The 18,679-nt window shown below is 39.4% G+C and overlaps 2 protein-coding genes across 3 annotated transcripts in view; both read right to left on the reverse strand.

The window, feature by feature from the left end:
* Window positions 1-8,975, reverse strand: part of arhgap21b (Rho GTPase activating protein 21b) — a 35,347-nt gene extending 26,372 nt beyond the window's left edge. For both annotated transcript variants that reach the window (XM_018676596.2, XM_018676595.2), the window contains exons 1-4: window positions 8,748-8,975; window positions 7,561-7,765; window positions 223-402; window positions 26-47 (exon numbers count right to left, since the gene is read on the reverse strand). In XM_018676596.2, coding sequence (XP_018532112.1) covers window positions 26-47; window positions 223-402; window positions 7,561-7,632 — 274 coding nt within the window. In that variant the 5' untranslated portion in view covers window positions 7,633-7,765; window positions 8,748-8,975. The remainder of the gene's footprint in view (window positions 1-25; window positions 48-222; window positions 403-7,560; window positions 7,766-8,747) is intronic.
* A 1,776-nt stretch (window positions 8,976-10,751) lies between these two features.
* prtfdc1b (phosphoribosyl transferase domain containing 1b) lies at window positions 10,752-18,603 on the reverse strand. The gene is made up of 9 exons (XM_018676613.2): window positions 18,424-18,603; window positions 18,039-18,145; window positions 16,664-16,847; window positions 16,115-16,180; window positions 13,811-13,828; window positions 12,204-12,286; window positions 11,926-11,972; window positions 11,716-11,792; window positions 10,752-11,521 (listed from the first exon to the last, which is right to left on the reverse strand). The coding sequence occupies exons 1-9, from the start codon at window positions 18,469-18,471 to the stop codon at window positions 11,474-11,476; spliced, it is 678 nt and encodes a 225-aa protein (XP_018532129.1). The 5' UTR covers window positions 18,472-18,603; the 3' UTR covers window positions 10,752-11,473.
* Window positions 18,604-18,679: the final 76 nt, after the last annotated feature.

Consider the following 18,679-nt stretch of genomic DNA (forward strand, 5'->3'; position numbering starts at 1 on the left):
AGAACAGCCAAGTTTTTCTGCTTACCTCTGCGGCCGTAATCTTCCTCCTGTAAAAACACAGAAATAGTAAAGTGACTTTGTTGCTTATGGTTACAGAAATTAGGTATCAGGCTTTCTGTTGACTCAGTGTTATCTTGCAAGATAAGCAAACAATACTCAGGTGTATGAAACTCATTTAATGCTTCTGGCAGGTTTAATAACAAAGACAATCCTGAAATTTACCGGGAAGCAGTGCGTGGTTGATTCCGGTGGATACACAATGAAGTGCCGCAGAGTGAAGCCGAACCCTTGGGAAGTGCGACGTAAACGCACGGTTTTAGGTCTTGGCCATGAGAATGCCTCATCCTCTGTTGGGTTTTGCGGAGGAGAATCAGCCAGGCCTCTCCACTCTGAGCCGTCATTCTGCAATTAGTGAAAGATGGAGGAAGTATTTTAAATTAAGCAGTCTTACTTTCACTTTTATACACATGAAGATGTCAAAAAGATATGATCTTAAAAAACAAATGTAGCTATGAAATGTTGAAATTGAAAGTGAAAATGCTGGAAAACCCACAGTGATAAAATCCAAAAACAATGTTAGTCAAACCACACCTCTGGTGAATGCCATCCTGAATTTACACACATCATAACTCTTTCAATGGAATGACTGCACATTAACATTACATGTCAATCATTCATTAAAACTGGACACGGTTAGAGGAGAATGAGCTTTTGAAAAACATTAGTGGCTGTGCATGTCATGGTATCCTATTTTCACAGCTGGAGAGTAGAGCATGTCAGGCTTCAGGGCTTTAGACACCCACTCTTGTGTTTACTGGCTATTTATGGCCTCACACCTTTGTGGTATCGTGTGTGCAGAAACACTCCTTTTACTCAGATCTCCCCATATCATATTCCAAGCCCCAGTACAAATTTCAGGATCACCTCTTTTCAATAAGTGTTGTATTTCCACACTGAGAAACATATTTTTTGCTAACCTTGTCTCAAACATACCCTACCCCTCTCCCCAAAGCGCAGACTTTCCCAACAATGTGAGGAATTTGATGAGCATGCATTTGCGCTATCTCTGCCAGGGCAGATACGTTGAGTAAAATGTGAGAAAATCAGAGTGAGTTACCTGCATGTTATCACAACCCATGTTAAACTACGATGAAGTATTTATAAGAGGTATGTCCACTTGTGAAGGCAAAAACCTAGCCAACTTAGATAAAAGAGAAATAAATAAATCTGAACAGCTCCCTGACATGATCCAGCTGTTGCAAGAAGTAGCGAATGAGCCAAACCACATTTCAAAAAACAAACATGAGCAACAGTTTGTTCACACTGACTTAAAACCACCACTGTCCCATCCATTTGCTTAGAGAATTTCACAGTATGAACATTCAGCTTTGTACTCAGTGGCTCATTTGAAATGTAGCGTGTGCCTGGAGGTGTGTACCAAGTTAAAGCATGTTTCACTGTGCTAGTTGCAGAAAGTTTTGCTCCTTACTTTTCTGCTTTTCAAATATATACTTCTAAAAGAGACTATAATTTTAACCACTTGAATCAAAGAGGTAACCTGAGCTGATGAACACATATAAGGAGTTTAAAAGGGCTTACTGTAGAGAGTAAGTACCCACAGCACTACTTTGATTGGCTGGGAAACAGAGCTGCAGGTGCAGCTGACGCGCATGTATTTTGATGAAACTAGCAAAACAGGTTTTACTGTGTATAACTAAGCTTTCGCTGTTCTCTGATACCTGTGCTTCCATGCTGAACTCTGTGTCTGTATGAGCCCTGGGTGCCTTCACACAACTAGAAAACATGCAAATCCATACCCGGAGAAGTGCTCGCAGTGATATGACAATAGCTGGATGTTTGAAATGCCTGTCTGCTGGACAGGCCAATCCCAGTCTACTGGATCTGATTTAGCAGCCAATGCACAGGGCAATTTCCAAGCCTCTGATCTTTAGATGTGGACGACAGACGGGGGTGTGGGCCTCCTGACGGACACATGCCAAGCAGTCTTATCATTGCCACTCGCATAGTTAATACTTGTGTGACATTCCAGGTCAATAAATTCCAGACCCTCAGCTGCCTTCACGGTTTCCCTTTCCTCTCATTTAATAAATATAAAAAACAGCTATTATTAAGAACAGACAACAAAGCAAGACTCTGGTGCAAACCTGATAGACCAGATTAAGAATGCTTTCAAATAACAAGAGGTCAAAAGGGACTCAACATAAAAGAAGAAAATTATGAGATTACTTGTTTAAAAGGGGGCTAAAAAGACAAGCACAGGATAGGAACACCCAATTCAAAAAACATACTTATCCTCTCCTGCCCTCAAATGAATGCCGCTCACCTCTTTATGAATCACTTGAATACCAAACTGAAATTTGCATTGGGTGAGGCAGCTGGTGAAGAGTTTCAGAAGGCATTTGTTCCGCAGCAGGATTTCTCTTGGATTCTAGCAGTGACTAGGCCTGTGTCTCAGAGCAGGTGGTGGTGAGATTCTGTATTTTTCTTATTGTCACTAAATCCCATATATACACACTCCAAAAATAAACTGCCTGTGTAGAAGAAGCTTATTCCTCTGTGCCATGGACCTTGATTGTTGTCCATTAGGTAAACACATCAGTGAGTCACACTGTTGCACTGGTTGAAATGTCCCTCCGTTATGATGAACACTGACACTGTAATTTATTTTGAGTAGTTCCCCACATACATCATCCTACTGCCATAAACATCCACTGGAGCACCAAATGGCTGAAAATACTCCACAAAAAGCACCACTTATTGCCATTTGAGTGACCAGCTGTTCTGAGAAACTCTTGAGCAAGTAAAATTATATATATTCATGATATGAAATTCATCTGAATGAATGAATGGGTTTGGGACTGAAAACCAAAGACAGACTGGCAAGTTGGAAAGACCAACATACTGTTTGTTTTGGTCTTTTCCTGGGATCTGTTAAGCCTCATCTTTTGAATACATCCCCAAATAATGACTGAACAAATAATAGCACCAGTACAACACTATACAAGATTGGGTTTTTTAATAGATGGCTGCTGTCCTATATGTATGACTACCATACAACAGAAATGAGGTGGCAGCCATGGAAAGCTATGGACGATTTAATTTGACGTGGTTTACAGTACAGCAATGTGACAAAACTAGACCCGTTCTTGTCCATTTAGATAGAAACTCTTCACGGAATTCTATTAAGCATGTTATCACATATTATCCGCATGCATGAGTATAAAATAACCATAGAAAGCGCCTTTAAAAAATTTCCTGCTTAACAAATGGTGCATTGTTTATATCAGTGTACATGTGGTCATTTTCAGAGACATTGTAAGGTGAGACCACATCAGTGGTTCCACAGAGATTAGAGGGCAAGCCGACCAATACCACCCACTAACATCAGAAATTTTAGGGGAAACACTGTATACGCACAGCTGTTCATACACCACAAAGGCTAGTATCTGCAGGCCAGCAACACACTGAAAAAGAAACTGTAATTTCCACCTGGTTCATTTCAAACAAACATTATGAACCCACATAACATGACCTGTATGTTTAAAAACCTCTGCTGACATCACTAAATGACACATTACGAGCGCCGCATGACATCAGCTCTAAAAACATCAGACAAGTACACAAAGCTTCGGAATGTGAGGAAACCTAGTTCTCTGTGGGCTGCTAAATTCTACACCACATCCCGTCCAAACCAAGCACTTAACTGTGAAAAGCCTAAGATAATGATACAGAGGGCCACTGGTGAGCCCTGGGCGTTTCAGCCTTGTAGTGCAGGACAAGGTTAGGAGTATCATTACTCAAGACTGTGTAGACACGTGGTGTGTTTTGTGCATGCCACACTTCCAGTTATAACATACAGATGGGACCCAGTACAGTCTTGCAGGCTGTGGTTCATACAGGATGTCTCTAAAACATTGGCACTTTTTTATTAAAATATTCTGATTGTTGTTTTAAAATAGCAAAAAATGACTGTCTACGTGACTAACTACGTAGTTACTGGTTCTTTACACTGTGGAATGTGACATGTAGTTTGCCACATGAAGGTTGAGCAATAAACACTTGTGTTTCAGATATGTTGGTACAAGCAGGAGACCTCAATACCTACAGTGAACGGAACTAATAATACGAACACCTGTTTGTACCTTGTGGTGATGTGTCTCCAAGCTGTCCATCCAAACAGTCTAACATGCATAAAAACGGAGAGTAAGATTGTGCTTTAGCATAGAAACAAAATATCTATTATTCATTTCATATTTCATTTTTGTGAAAACGCACAAATAAAAAACATTTATGCTTCCCAGAGTACCCAGGAAAGACAAACCAGAAGCTAACAAATAAAACATATGAACACCAGATGGCACCTACTAGAGAAAGTATCACTGAATAAATTTAGGCCATGCAGCACTCTTGTAAAAATCCAGAGGAATAAAATTGAAAAAACAGCCCAACATCTATAACTTCTTCAGGGGCATTAGTGCTTTAGAAAAGCCAATTGTCTACTGCAACATTTAGCAATGAGACTGGACTGCTTATATGTCCCACACTCACCTGTGCCTTTGGTTTCCTGAGGAGAGCAATTTCAAAAATCCAGATGTCAAGTTCTTTCACAAAGCTTTGCCAAAGCTGTACATTAAACAGGTACTTTTCTGTCAGTATATTGTAAATATGTTAATGTGTTTTGCTTGTATATTTATTACTAAAAACATTGGGACTGTTGTTTCTGTCTATACCACATATCTGTAGCCTGACGATCGCTTGAAAGAAAAAGATAAAATTTGCAGTTTCTCTAATAAAAGGAAAACATCTGGCAGCTCACTGAATTATCTCATTCTGTATCATTCATCTAATTATTCAGCTATATAGCTATTTAAACAGGACATACAAAATGTCACAGGTTTTCCCACCTAAGATGACATGGATCCTTTCACAAAGTACAGAAATAAGAAAAAACTGAATCACATAGCTCATCTCTTAGGTTTTCCCCTGAGGCACTGCAGACACAACCATAAGGCAACAGGAACTAACAGACTTCTTCTATCCAATTGAAGGTCAATTTTCCCTTCCAACTGCCATCAGTTAGCCATACGATGCCTGCACATACGGTTCTGTAAAAGGCAGCCAGCGTAAATGAGATAAATGCTGAGCTTTAATGACGATTGTGGGAACAGGGGGGTCTGTTTGTCAATAGCCCCATACAATGCTAAATATGGATCATGCTTCATCATCATTAATACATTTCACTCTACTCCCATTTCTGTCGTTCGAGGCTAATATAGAAAATCATTCCACAGACACAGCAGACTGATTAGCAACTAAATATCTACCCAAGTAGAGAAAGGAGACACTAAGCTAACTCTGGCTGCTATTTGGATTCAGCTGCAATGTTTGAATACCATGCACTATTCAGCTGATAAAGTGGACAAACACTCTAGTGTGCAAAATCTAGAGACCAAAGTCCTGATTCAAATAATAAATTATTTCTCTATCAAGTCACTGCCAGCACAACATACACAATCATGGCCTACTTGGCCTACTGGTTGTGAAAAGGTCAGAAAAAGAAGAGAAACTATGTTTAGTACAAAATTATAAGAGAAGGATGGTTGAGTGTTGTATTTTAAGCATTTGGAAGTCACAACCATTTGGAGACACAGACAGCCCCAAAGTCAAACATGTTTTTGAGAGAACAACCCCCCACCCCACCACATCCCCCCAAAAAAGGAAAGAAATTGAGAGTTAATTGCTGAGGGTCTCTAAATGTGCTTCACTATGCCTGGTAATTCATCCTCTTTTAATAATCCCCACTGCTTGTTTCCAGTAAGGGCCATGCTTTCTCTGAATGAAAACAAGTCACACCCATCTATCGCCCTCATCTTTTGACCAATCTCCTCTCAACTAGAACCATGGCAAGATGTGCTCTTACAAACAACACATTTCAAAGGTGATTTTAAAAGATCCACTTAGGAAAATTCTTAAACCATTAAATCCACAGTGTCATCATTTCCAGAAAGTCCCAGGACCAGACACTCCAGGGGGTTTCCGGCTCAAAATTAGCACATGAATTGGTTTGTGTGGTAGCCTTATTAGAAGGACTGCTAAAAGAAGGATTTCCACTGACTGCACCTCACCAAGGCTCTCCCTAACCCCACACTAACACTTTTGGCACAATAACACATTCTTACAGATGTTTCTCATGTATTATATAAAAACTGTTCATATCTCAGATGATGAGAAATTAAATCATTTAACATCATTTCGCATAATAAATACTGACAAGTGTATACTGCCTGGAGTCATTTTATTCATCAAAATTGTAGGTGATGTTAGATTATTTTATTAAACTCATTTAGAAGTGTGTAAAAGTAAGACGGTGTATCCAGATGGTCGTAATGACAAAGGTAAGCAAATCATCTTGGTTTGTTTTTTTTAGCTGTGACAGTGAAAAACACAGGGATGCAACACAAGCTGTCTCTGCAGTATGACTTCTGAAGGAGCTCTAACAGTGTGTGCTTTAGCACTGTGTGTTGTTTGCACAAAGTTGACTGTTATGTTTAAATATCACTGTACTTGTTTTTAATCAGTGAAGAGGTGTTCTCATTTTTGTTTTATCCTCTTCTAGACTTCAACAAATATTTTCAGGGATACGAAAAAACACAACTCCAAATAAATTAAAAAGAACTTATGTAACATTCTGCCTGTTATTGGCTAATTGCTTTAATATCTTGTTGATTACTGAAAGGCCCTTTTCTTCTCTGTGCTTTGTCTAATGATCTAAAATCGAATCAAATACAGTACATCTACTAGCCTGTTAGAGGTGACAGCATAAGGAGCTTTACAGCCCTCATTTATAGACTATTCACATAGAAGAGGGAGGCTCAAGTGAGGAATGAATATTAGATTAAAGGCTGAGGAGGAAATGAAAGAAAACTACAGATTCTATAAATAGGTGCCCTTCCATTTCAAATGAGTACGAGGTTGCTACCTCATTTGCCATGAAGGTCTTCATTCAGGCGCCAAGCTATCAGAGGAGCAGATGGTGTCCTGTCTGGTATTACAGGGGTCACAGCTTAGAAATCTAAAAGACGGGGCTTTGGACGGGATTTGATTTGATTTTAGACCATCAGACAAAAAGACAGGGCAATGCCATTGTCTCCTCCCACTTCACAAATGATGAGTTTAATTACAATTTCAAATCTATCTGAATGCTGCTCCGCAAACCAAAACCTGTTTTTGATCTTTTCGTCTACAATGACCGACCCTAACCCTTAAAAGAATAAATCTAGGAAGCACTCAGACAAACTTGTGGCAGAAATCTGATGGCAGTAATTACCAAAACAATCCAACAGGAGTTGTTACAAGCACAAACAGCTGGGCCAAAGTGTCACAAACACATTACTCCTCCTCAACACCAAACTTAAAGAGCAGAGACACTGAAACCAGAAAGTGATTTGCCCCCCAAAAAACACTTCCATAGCCTTTCATTAAAAAAATGTAATTCATCATTTTAATACAAAGTCTGGGATTTGATGTGGTTGTGTTTACCTCACAGAAAGAAGATCTTGCTTGCTGTCTCTCATCGTCTTCACAAGAATTAATCCAACGTGACGCCATCATTCAACTTCAGTTAAAATCCTGTTATCCGTGATCGCCCACATCGAAAATGCAGCTCCAGCAGGATGCAAGAAAATATATTATGTTCCGCTCGGTCCAACTTACACCTCCATTCTTGTTTTATTTCTTAGTCCATCTGTTCGAGAGAGAAAGGGAGAGAGGTGTTATTACAGCATTTTGTTTTGTTTAATTATAGGCAGATCTGTTTAGATATTGGATCTCACACTGTTCAAGGTTTTACCAAACAACGTGTATCAATACCTCAACTGTTTAAGGCGCATAATAGTAGACCATCCGTGCTTGATTTTGGACAATCAACATTATGCAACAGGTCTTAATCTAAAGCTATTCTCCACTTGGTGTTTTGGTTGCTTTGTCTTTCCAAAGCTTTTCACTGAGATAATAAGAAACAAGCTGACTTGGAGTAATAATAACATAGTTTATTAGTAAAGTTGACAACTGTTACTGCACTCCAAGCTAAATGTACCCATGGCCGAGTACGTTTAGAAGACATGTTGGAGACAGTGATGTGACACACCACATCATCAATGCATTATTCACGCAGCAACTATTTGGGCTTGTTGTCATCGGCTCGAAGCACAACAACGTGGAGAGTCAACACTGCATAATGAATGGCCAGCAACAAGTGGACTACACAAGGGAGGCAGGGCGAAATACATGTCCGTCACATTTGAAATCAAATTATAACAAACCTGTAGAACCGGGGTTAAACAGTACAAGTCACTAAAGTTCAGTACAATACACTGTATTTAAATGATAAATCCATCGATTTTGTGACTAAGAGAGGGTGAATTTACATTTCTCTTGTTTGGGATCGATGGTCAACTGAGGCACGAACAGAGCAGCGTGCCGAGCTGTTGTTCTCCACCGACCAACAAAAGTAGCCTTCCCTTTGTTATATTTAATAAAACGCCAGGACAAAAAGTCTAAAGAGCGATATGAGGCGCTGTAGCCACTTTCCCCGTTGTATACTGACTGAACGCCGTCTCTAAAGCTTGTAAAGTTAGGCAAAAGCAACAACCAAACCAACTGCGGCAACGGGCTACTGGCGCTGCGGTTAGCATCCATGCTAGCGGCTGGAGTTAAAACAAAGTTACCTGTGTAGTTGAGAAGCGTCATTACAGGCGGGCAACGGCGGCGACGGTTGTCCATAAAAGCGAGTAGACAAAGTAAAAACATAGCGCGGGAGCTCCAGGATAGTCAGACGTTATCATAATTTAATATACTTTGAGTACAAACAGCTTCCCGGTGATTATTCGGAGCCCTCTTCGGGGTGGCGCATGGTGCAATTGAGTAGCTGGATTTTTTTTTGCTTCCAGTGTTCCCGACTCTGTGAGTCCACCTTCGGGCAAGAGGACACTCTCAGCCAATCAGAGACAACGTTGTATTTGACGGGACCAATCAAGCGCGGGTTTACAAAAAGTCGCCACTACTCTGGTAAAAGGTGGCGTTTTTTAACTGTTCCAACGGAGTTGAACGAGTCGCTCACTGGGGGACAAAGCAGAAGTAACACAGAAAGCACCGTGTGAGATTTTTACTCATGGCTTTTTACAACCCTCTCTTCTGTCATTTCACATAAACAACAAGGCAGATCTAGAGGTCACATGTCCTGGTTCAAAGTGAGGTCGAGCAGGGCTGGCATGTAGATGGCAGTGGATGTGGAATGTGAGTTCACACAAACCATGGTATATAATCTATGCTCCCATCGTGCTCCCACGATATACTCCTTAGAGCAGATAATTCAGATGAAGTGCTTAACACTGACACACAGTCTGAAACATGATTTTAACAGCAGACTAAAGTAAGTGCTCTGATTCTCAGGGCCCTGACAAATGTCCCCTTTTATTCCTCTCCAACATAAGGGGCCACCTGTTCTTGGGATTGGCAGCTTTTGTTGCAGAGGTCAGTTTAGGGAGGAGACGTTCACAAAGCTGTCCTGTCCAGCCAGTTCTACTTCCAGTGGCTCTACTGTGGATATAAGCTTGGAAAAGTAAACAAAGTAGATTTTAACCACTGTACCCCTCCCTCTTTTAAAATTTTAAGATACTTGTACTTTGCTTGAATGTTTCTATTTGTGCTACTTTACAGCTATAGTTACTATTTTCTTTGCAGGTTCAGAATTTACATATGATCAGCTTAACAAATATGATGTTTTGTTAAAAATTAAACTACCTAATGCTATTAAAATTAATTGAAATTAGATGCATCCAACCAGCTACAACAGTAAAATGGTACTTACACAGTATCCACAAGAACAATCCAGTAATATAATATATAATAATATAGCATTCATAAGAACCAGTTTTCTGCATGTGTTATTATTATTTTTGATACTTTAAGTTACAGTGTGGTACAGTGGTGCAGTGTGGTACTGCTACATTTACTTATGTAAAAGATCTGATACTTCTTCCTCTGCTGCCAAAAAGTAGTGACCAAAATGGTAATAATGTAATCTTTTAGTACTTCATCAAAACATTATTCTAAGAGCTAAATTCTGTTAAAAGGTCAGAGTCAAGTTACTATCCCCAGCAGACCTCAGAGCCAAGAGAGAAACGGTTTTGCTTTTACTGAGCTGTGTGTTCTCAGCTTAAAGACTTGGAGTCATGTGTCAGGTGTGTACAAGGAGCACAGCAGTTCAACACAACAAACTGTCTTTTGTTCCTTTCACTATCTCATTTACAGTTAACAAATTTTCCTCAACCTAACAGTAGTAAACTGATGCTTCAGGACAAGGCTTTGGACTTGAAATCAGATAAATGCAATGAGAAACCACTTAACAAAAAGCGCAGGAGTTTTTCAGGAGCAATTAAAGATTCTAAAGATTCTCCCAGTAGTGTATGCCATAAAAACATGTATTGCATAAAAATATGATTAGAACACACCATTCAACACGATGCTTAGATGACTCAGAGCCCTCCTTTGTATATCATAAGTCTGAGAAAGACATGTGAGGCACACAAGGTTTTTCTACTGTATCTTGTGAGCTCTACTGATAAACCACTTTACTTTGTAAAAAAAAAAAAAAAATGAAAATGCAGTTTGTGAGTAAATAGAGGATGTAAGAGTAATGCAGTGATAGATGACACATGTAGGACACATAGAAATGTTAAAAATACTTTACTGTATGTTAAATTAACAAAGGAAATTACCAGAGTACCCTACTACACCTCAAATACTGAACTAACAAAAAGAGGTAGGTAGTAGGTAATGCACTTAAGTGTTTAGAGATCTACTTTCTTTGCACCTGAGCATTAACAGCAGGAGAACTAATGAAACATCAAAGAGGCTATGTACGAGTGAAGAAAATGTAAAATTGTATCATTAATTTCCTCATAAAACACAACTCCCTTTCATTTTAAAAGAAAGCACCACTGAGTTCCCTCTGTTACTTTATCACATACTGACCTAAAAAACAAACTATCACATTCATACATTTCACAATTATCAAGTTCTTCTTTGCATACAAAAACGACTAAGACTGAAATGACATTTGCATTAGAAACAAACACACTAAGGCAAACAGTATCAGTACCATGGCATGGCAACATTTTCCATGTGAATCAGTGCTGTAAACCTAAAAACATGAAGTTGCAACTAAACGAGGTGAAGCAAGTACTTGCTTGGCTAAAATCAGATAAATGTCACAGTCTAGTGTTAAAATGGATAAAATGTTTCAGAGAAGGAATGTTATAACAAAACAAGAGATGTTTGAGATCAAATGTCACGATAGCAGCTGTGAGTGCGTGGCATCTCCAAGAAAATGTTCAGGCTCGCTGTGAGATGACATCTGTGTGACAGTCGCCTCTTTCTGCAGCCGTCTCTTTTAAATCTTATATTTCGTCTTCCCACTTTCGCTGATGGCACAGATATGCTAGAAAATGGAGGAAAGAAAAAAAACAACAACAGACAAGATAGAGGATAAGAGCGAGTTCTACAATACTTAAATGCAAAAAAAAATCTTTTATTTGATGCATGTATGACAGACAATGATCTCAGACACTCATTGTGAGTTCTCCCTCTAAAACAGAGTCACTGCTGTCTACAATTGAAAAGGCACCGACTTACATTGAGGTCTCTAAAATACTCATTGTAGTCTAAGGCATATCCAACCACAAAACGATTGGGTATCTCAAAGCCGACATCTGAAATCAAAAGACAAAGAGCAGCGTTAATTGCAAGCATTGCCACAGTTCACTGACTCACTGACTAACAAGCTGCAACAATTGTTTTAAATGTGGAAGATCTACTGACTCATAAACACAAAAAAGGACCTACAATCAGGAAGACAGGGTGAGTTGTGTGGCACTCTCTTCACAAGCAGTCTAGGGGAAATAAAAGCAGACTTTTGTTATATCATATTCATCCCTACCTGTTGTGTTGTGTGTCAAAGGGCAGTATTCATTTTAAAACAGAAGCTCCTGAAACCTACGTCACCTATTCTTCTCTTCTTTGTCGCTCTTTCTCTGTCTAGACTGGAGGTTTGAAATCGAGTGATTCACAAAGCAGGACGACTGAGCTGGTTTTCTTTAGATGTCTTTACGGCCATAACTTACCCTGCAACTTTAATCATTTTGGGCCTGAAGGCTTCAACATGCTTCAGGAGAGTCTGCATTGTCTTTCCGGTGCCCACAATGGCCTTTAAAGGAAAGAGAGAAAAACTGGATTGAGAAAGCAGGAGAATTCCAAAGAGGAAATGGGGAACAGAAAGAGCAGATTTCATATCACCCTGGATTGCAAGTGAAAAGGAAGAAGTTGGTCACACTGTACTCATATTACATAACTTAAAAAAATACTTCCACTGAAAAGGTGAATTTAAAACATGATGTTTTACACAAACTGCCTCTGGCCTCTTGCCTCGGGGAGGGAAATGTAGCGGTGGAATGAAACCACAGAAGTATGCTTTGTCATCTTTGTCATGTAGATGTAGGTCAACATGCCCCACATATAGAGTGGATTGTACTTACACACTTACACTCAACATTTTTCAACAGTGAATGGATACAGTATAAGAACAGGTTTTATTCTTTTGTTTATGTTGTTTTTATGAATTTCTTTGCCTTTTATAGAGAGCATTAAATTACCTGGCTATGAAAGATATTACACAAATAATCATGATCATAACCATTTCAGTGTGAATATGATTTACCCAATGTCCCTCTGAAATAGTGCTGCTCTCCAAACTGATGACTGTCAATTTATATTTTCTAATAAGAGTACTTTTTTACATTTCCTCTGAGGGAAAAAAGTTTACAAAGTATAGATAAGTTTAATACTTCCATCAAAAGCTAGCTCAGTTAAGGCTATTTTGAAGTTATGTCTCTGATCAATTTAAGTCCAACATTCACTCTCTCTTAGCTCTGTTTTAGTTTCTTGAGAGAAATATCTGCCTCTTTGGTGGCAACACACTTCGACCAGCAAGTTGCTGCTGTTTGGTGCTGGGCAGGCAGTAAGCGGTGGGTTTACCAGAGCTTTTTAGCTGAATACAGCCAAGAATAATGCCATGAGAGTGAACCAAAGCAGGCCGTACAAAATCAAATCAATGAGTTCAAAGATGCTAAAAAAATCTCCACAGCACTGAGGATACTTGAACCAGAGAGTCAAGAGATAGTTGTCTGTGGGTTCATCACTATGAGCAACAACTTTCACATTATAGTAATTGTTAATACAAAAGTTGATAAAAGACAGTTAGGATGCTGAGAGAAGAAAACACAATGCAACAATAAAGAAATTTCCATTACTTACTGCAGTAGTAGCCAAATGACTATTCAGAGATGTTTGAGCACTGACTAATGAGCTGCAGTCAGTTTCAAAATATCAAATCAGGCAATATCTACATACAGTAAGCAATTGTTACAGAATGACCAATTCCCAGTAAATGTCATTTTTTCCCCAGTGCACCTTTTCCCTGTACAGGACTAAATGATTATGCTAACCAGGAAAGTTTACGATCATGTTGGAAAAAACAGCTCTCTTATTTCCTAAATATAGGTCAGCCAATTAAAAAAGTTTCCTCATATTGAACTCAGGTCCTGCAGAAGAAGGAGGAAAAAAAAACTTTAAACGGCTCCTCTTGACCTGGATAGCCAACCACGACAAGAAACACAATAGGCCCATTTGGTGAAGAGGAAAAATAGAAGAAGGAAAAACATGGTTGACTCACCTCCACAACCAGTACGTTCTTATGAGGGCATGTAGGGGAGGGAGGAAGGGGGAGAGGAAAACAATCATTCTTGGTTAGAAACATAACAAAGCTACAGTGATCTCTGATTAAACACAAATACATTTCAAGATAACATGTTCAGACAAATGTAAAAAAAGCTATGTAGTTTATGATCTAAACAGCAATATATTACACATTTGAGGATTTTCACGAATACAGATTAACATATACTGGAAACTTTGTGTTGTACAGCCACAGAGAAGTAAATGAAAAATAAATGAACACCTTATTTTGGAGATATGTAAAGGGAGGCGTGTTGAAATATGGGTTATCAACTGAGCCATACCCAACCACATTTATTAAACCGAGAGCAATATCAGTGAGGCTTTTATTACATTTTATGATATCAGTGATTACGCAAGGAAATGAACACAGGAGAAAAATGTCAGCCTCATCCAAAGTGGAAATCTGTGTTCCTTCAGTCCTGTGTTGAATGTCACACTGAAATAGCTGAGATTCTGCAAATGTTTGTCTAATCATCTGAAGACAACTGGCCACTATTTATATGAGGAGTCACAATCTAGGCTTCGCTTCAGCTTAGATAGGTCGAGATAAAATAAAACTTAAACAGTCATGTAACTGTATGAAGTTTACTCTACTTTTCAAACAAAGGACTCATCCAAGCGTGCAGTCATGCTTTGCTTAGGCCTCATTATTCATACACATTTATTTTTTGGAGTGTAGTAATCCCTGGAGAAATATAAAAGAATGACCTATAAATTACACCCCCCCCCCACACACATACACCAAAAAAAAGGGGAAGCTACTGTCTGTCTACACTCTGGGGAGGCAAAGTATGAAATACATTCCTTGTCACACAGTTAGTTCACTTCTTCCAGCAAAACATCACAGCGTTCGGTTACAAACAGGCGACTAAATTTGGTTGTACATCACAGGGAGCTCAGGGATTTCACAAGCACACTTAAAATACTGAGAGCAAAGCAACCGGCAATGACTCAAGCTTACTACCTCATATCCTATTCATGTTTCAGGCATCTATGCCACACCTGGCTACAGGGCGTATTAGTGTGTGAGTGTGTGTGTTCAGCTAAGGGGCATGTGCGTGTGTGTGACTGTGAGTGTTCAGATCAGCTGATTTATATGACTCTGAAATACAGTTATGACTCCCATAGTAGTGGCTGAGTAATTGATCTCTGTGCGCACACACGCACATAAGCATACATGTGGAGAGCAAAACATGCACACTCTGCAAACAAGCTGCAAATACGCACACTCTCACAGATGCACTTATGCATAATCTCTGCCTTTGCTGAACACACACATGGAAAAAAAACCTACAAATCTCATCTAGTGTTAAATTGTGCACCATGTGACACTTGAAACAGTTAGCTGTTTAATTCAGGAGAGTGCTGCTGTTTAAAATGTGAAAATAAAAACTAACTTCTGAGACTTCATCAGTCATTTAACTCTTTTTTTTTCCCAAGCCAGAAAGACACACATTCCCAACATTTTAACGGCTGTGGCTCAGGAGGTAGACCGGTCACCAATCAGAAGGTCACAAAGTGATTCTATCTTATTCATTAGAGTAATTTCTAGAGGCCTAAAGAGGTAAAATACAGCATTTCACAAGAAAAAAAAATTGGGGAAAAGTCTGAAAAAAGATCACTTTGTGATACAGAATTTTGTTCTTCATGTCTTGACCCCTAAGAATCACTGGTCTTTACTGCCACTCTCAGTAAACAGTGTACACTCTATCAAAAGCGAGTAACAGTCAGCACATACACACCAACACTCACACACGTTTCAGTTCTGTGAGGTACTGATTTGGATTACATGATAACGAGACAAGCAGATGAACAGTGAGCCTGTAACAACTAGACCCAACTGTCATCCTCCTGATCTACTCGGATAGCAACTCGGTACGTCCTCTCATTTACGCAGATTTTACATTTTGCCTCCGCTGAGATAAAATGGAAGGAGCCTTAAAACAAATTACATTACAACGTTTGGTATCTGATCACCGCTGGGTTTGTCAGAAACTGCCATCTTTGATCTCCCTCTTACGGAAGCACTGAACCATTTACCTCAGGATGAAGAGGGAGATAGTAGATTAGAGGGAAGGCTGCCCTCTTGAGGCTGCCACCTATCAGTGCCCACCATCTCTTTGCCATTTATGTCTGTTTGTTTTCTTGTAATGGGGCTCGTGATGATGTTTTATTGGACTAACATGCTGTTCTTTATTAAAAGGGCTGTTCCCAACAGTGAAGATAAGAAGAATGTTACCTTTCCAGCTAAAAAAGACAAGTCCTCTGCTCCAACTATGTGAAGATCCTCTGTCGACTGGTCGTTCTGTGAAAATAATGATCCAAGAGAAATATTTTTTTCTTAATGTTTTGATGTGTTAGACAAAGTTGCAATAATATAAGTGAAGAATACAAAGTATGGAAATGTGTGGACATATTCCTAATTCCCAAGAAGTGTTTCCTACTTTGATACAGTGTCATTTAGAAAGGTAAAACACACTATTTGATGAGACTTTCCCTTATATTTTCATAAAGATAGCCACATTTATGGCCAAATATAATCTCTAAGCTTGAAAGAAATGCTTCGTCTGTGGAGGCCACATGAAAACAACACATTCAAGTCAAAGTTACACAAAGATACCACTGTCGTAATGTTGGATACAACTATATAATTCACACATCTTCTGACTAAGTCATGGGACTCGTCATGACTGATAATCCTAAGCATGAAAAGTGCCTCTCCATTCTCACAAACATCACCTAAGTCAGAGACTGAGTGCTCTCCATATAGCGGTGGATAGCGGCTCACCAGGTAGCTCTTGAGACGGATGAAGTGGACCCTCATGGGGATCGTGTGGTTGGAGTTGCGGCTGAGAGCCTTGATCCTGTCCACCAGGTCTGCACAGAACTGGTAGCCTCCTTTTAGAACACACAGCACCACGATGTCGTGGTCCCCCAGGTCGTCCATGATGTTTCGTGCGAGGCGTTCTGTCCTGAAAACAACATGAAAAGTGCATTTCCTCTTTAAAACTCTAAAGAAAGGCTGTGGTCTGTCTGTGCAGGATAATCAGTGATGTTTACATCCCCCACATTTTCACCCATGTTTGTTATTTGTCTGCTTGTACTGAGCATAGAGCAATATCTCAAAAACATAAACACATTTTGTTTGGTGGTTTGTTTATCGGATGGAAAGTTGGGTCATGGAAAAAAGAACAAGAGAACAGATGTAAGTGCTGTTTCATGAAATATTAAATATTTTTTTCATCCAAGACAAGTCATTTTCAAACATTTTTACTTTTACAATTGGCTGTAACTGTAGAATTATTTAACTACAGCTGGATAATATTCAACTTTCAATAGAAAAATATAATCAGCTGGGTGTTCTGTGTTACTGTTCTGTGTTACCAGCAACAATTAGTCAACTGACAATTAACCATCAACTTTTCTAATATCTACATAATCATTTTTGTCATTCCTTAAGCAAAATAAATAAATAAATAACGATAACAAATCAATAACTAAAACTATCTTTAGTTACAGCCCTTTTTCTGAGCCTTTACTAGCTAAGAAATTTGTTGGTCTTGTGAAGATTTGTGTGTGTGAAGATGTGTGAACATTTTTCTCTCTGGTAATAAATTCTATAAAACACAGTAGTAGTTGTCACAGTGCACTGGACTTTGATTTGATTATATGTGATTTTGCAAACGTTTTGCAAACATTTCTTGATAGGTCACTACTCAAAGAAAACAATATTGATATTTTCATATTGGCTTCAATGTTCTCACCAAGCACTTGACTGAATGCCGATATTGTCAATCACGCTCTAGTTTAATGGAGATGATGATTAATTCAGATGCACTTTAAAACGTCTATAAATCTATTAAAATTACACTAATTATAGGGGACTGTGTTGCATAGCCCCCTCATAATGTTTTATAATGGTCTGTTAGTGAGTAGTTTATTTTGAGGATTTGTTTCAGCTTTACAATGATCAGTTTATAGAAGATAAACCAAAACTGCAGTTTGGTGGTTTTACACCACACCACGAGAGCCTCGAATATACAATACCCCATTCATTGAATCTCTCAGTTCAGTCAAGCACACAGTATTTGTTAGGCAGCAGGATTTTATATGAGTAGTTTGCATCCAAATGCAGATTTTACGTCGTTAGTTTTATGTTGTACCTGTCCATAATCACGCCATGTGGGATGATGACACAGTCTAAATCTCCGGAGTAGTGAGCTGGATAGTTGAAAAGGTCTAAACTGTAGCCTGGCCAGTCATCGTTGATCTGGGAGGGGGAGAGATATACGTTATACATTATGTTTCGCATCACTGTTGATCGCATACAAGCGGCAAAACACCAGACACGAGTTTATCCCTGAGTTGAAAGCTCCTGGGCTGCACCAGATCGACCTGAGAGACACATGTGACCCCAAAGAAAACGCATCTACAGGGTGCACAAAGTTGTGTGATTGCGCAACAAAGCCTGTGCATCCAGTAACATGTAAACTTTTCTCAGACTGCACCAGCGGACACCACGCAGCACTTGTCCTCTTATTTAATTACCACAATCCCGCTGCTTCTTCCCTCGGATTGGACGGCGACGTCTGCCATGTTGTTTTCCGCCAACACAGAGAAGGCTCTTGTCTCGGGAAAGTGGTAGTGCGAGTTTTCAGAGGGCTTTGACACAGTGAGAGGAGAGGAGGAGCATCGTGGTGGAGGAATGTTCCCTGTAACCACCAAACAGTTCACACACACCCCCCTCCTCCTTGTGTTGTGTCGTACAACGCTCCGACCGCCAGGGGCGCTCTAACATAACACT

Source organism: Lates calcarifer, linkage group LG4, assembly GCF_001640805.2.
Source record: "Lates calcarifer isolate ASB-BC8 linkage group LG4, TLL_Latcal_v3, whole genome shotgun sequence".
Classification (NCBI taxonomy): domain Eukaryota; kingdom Metazoa; phylum Chordata; class Actinopteri; family Centropomidae; genus Lates; species Lates calcarifer.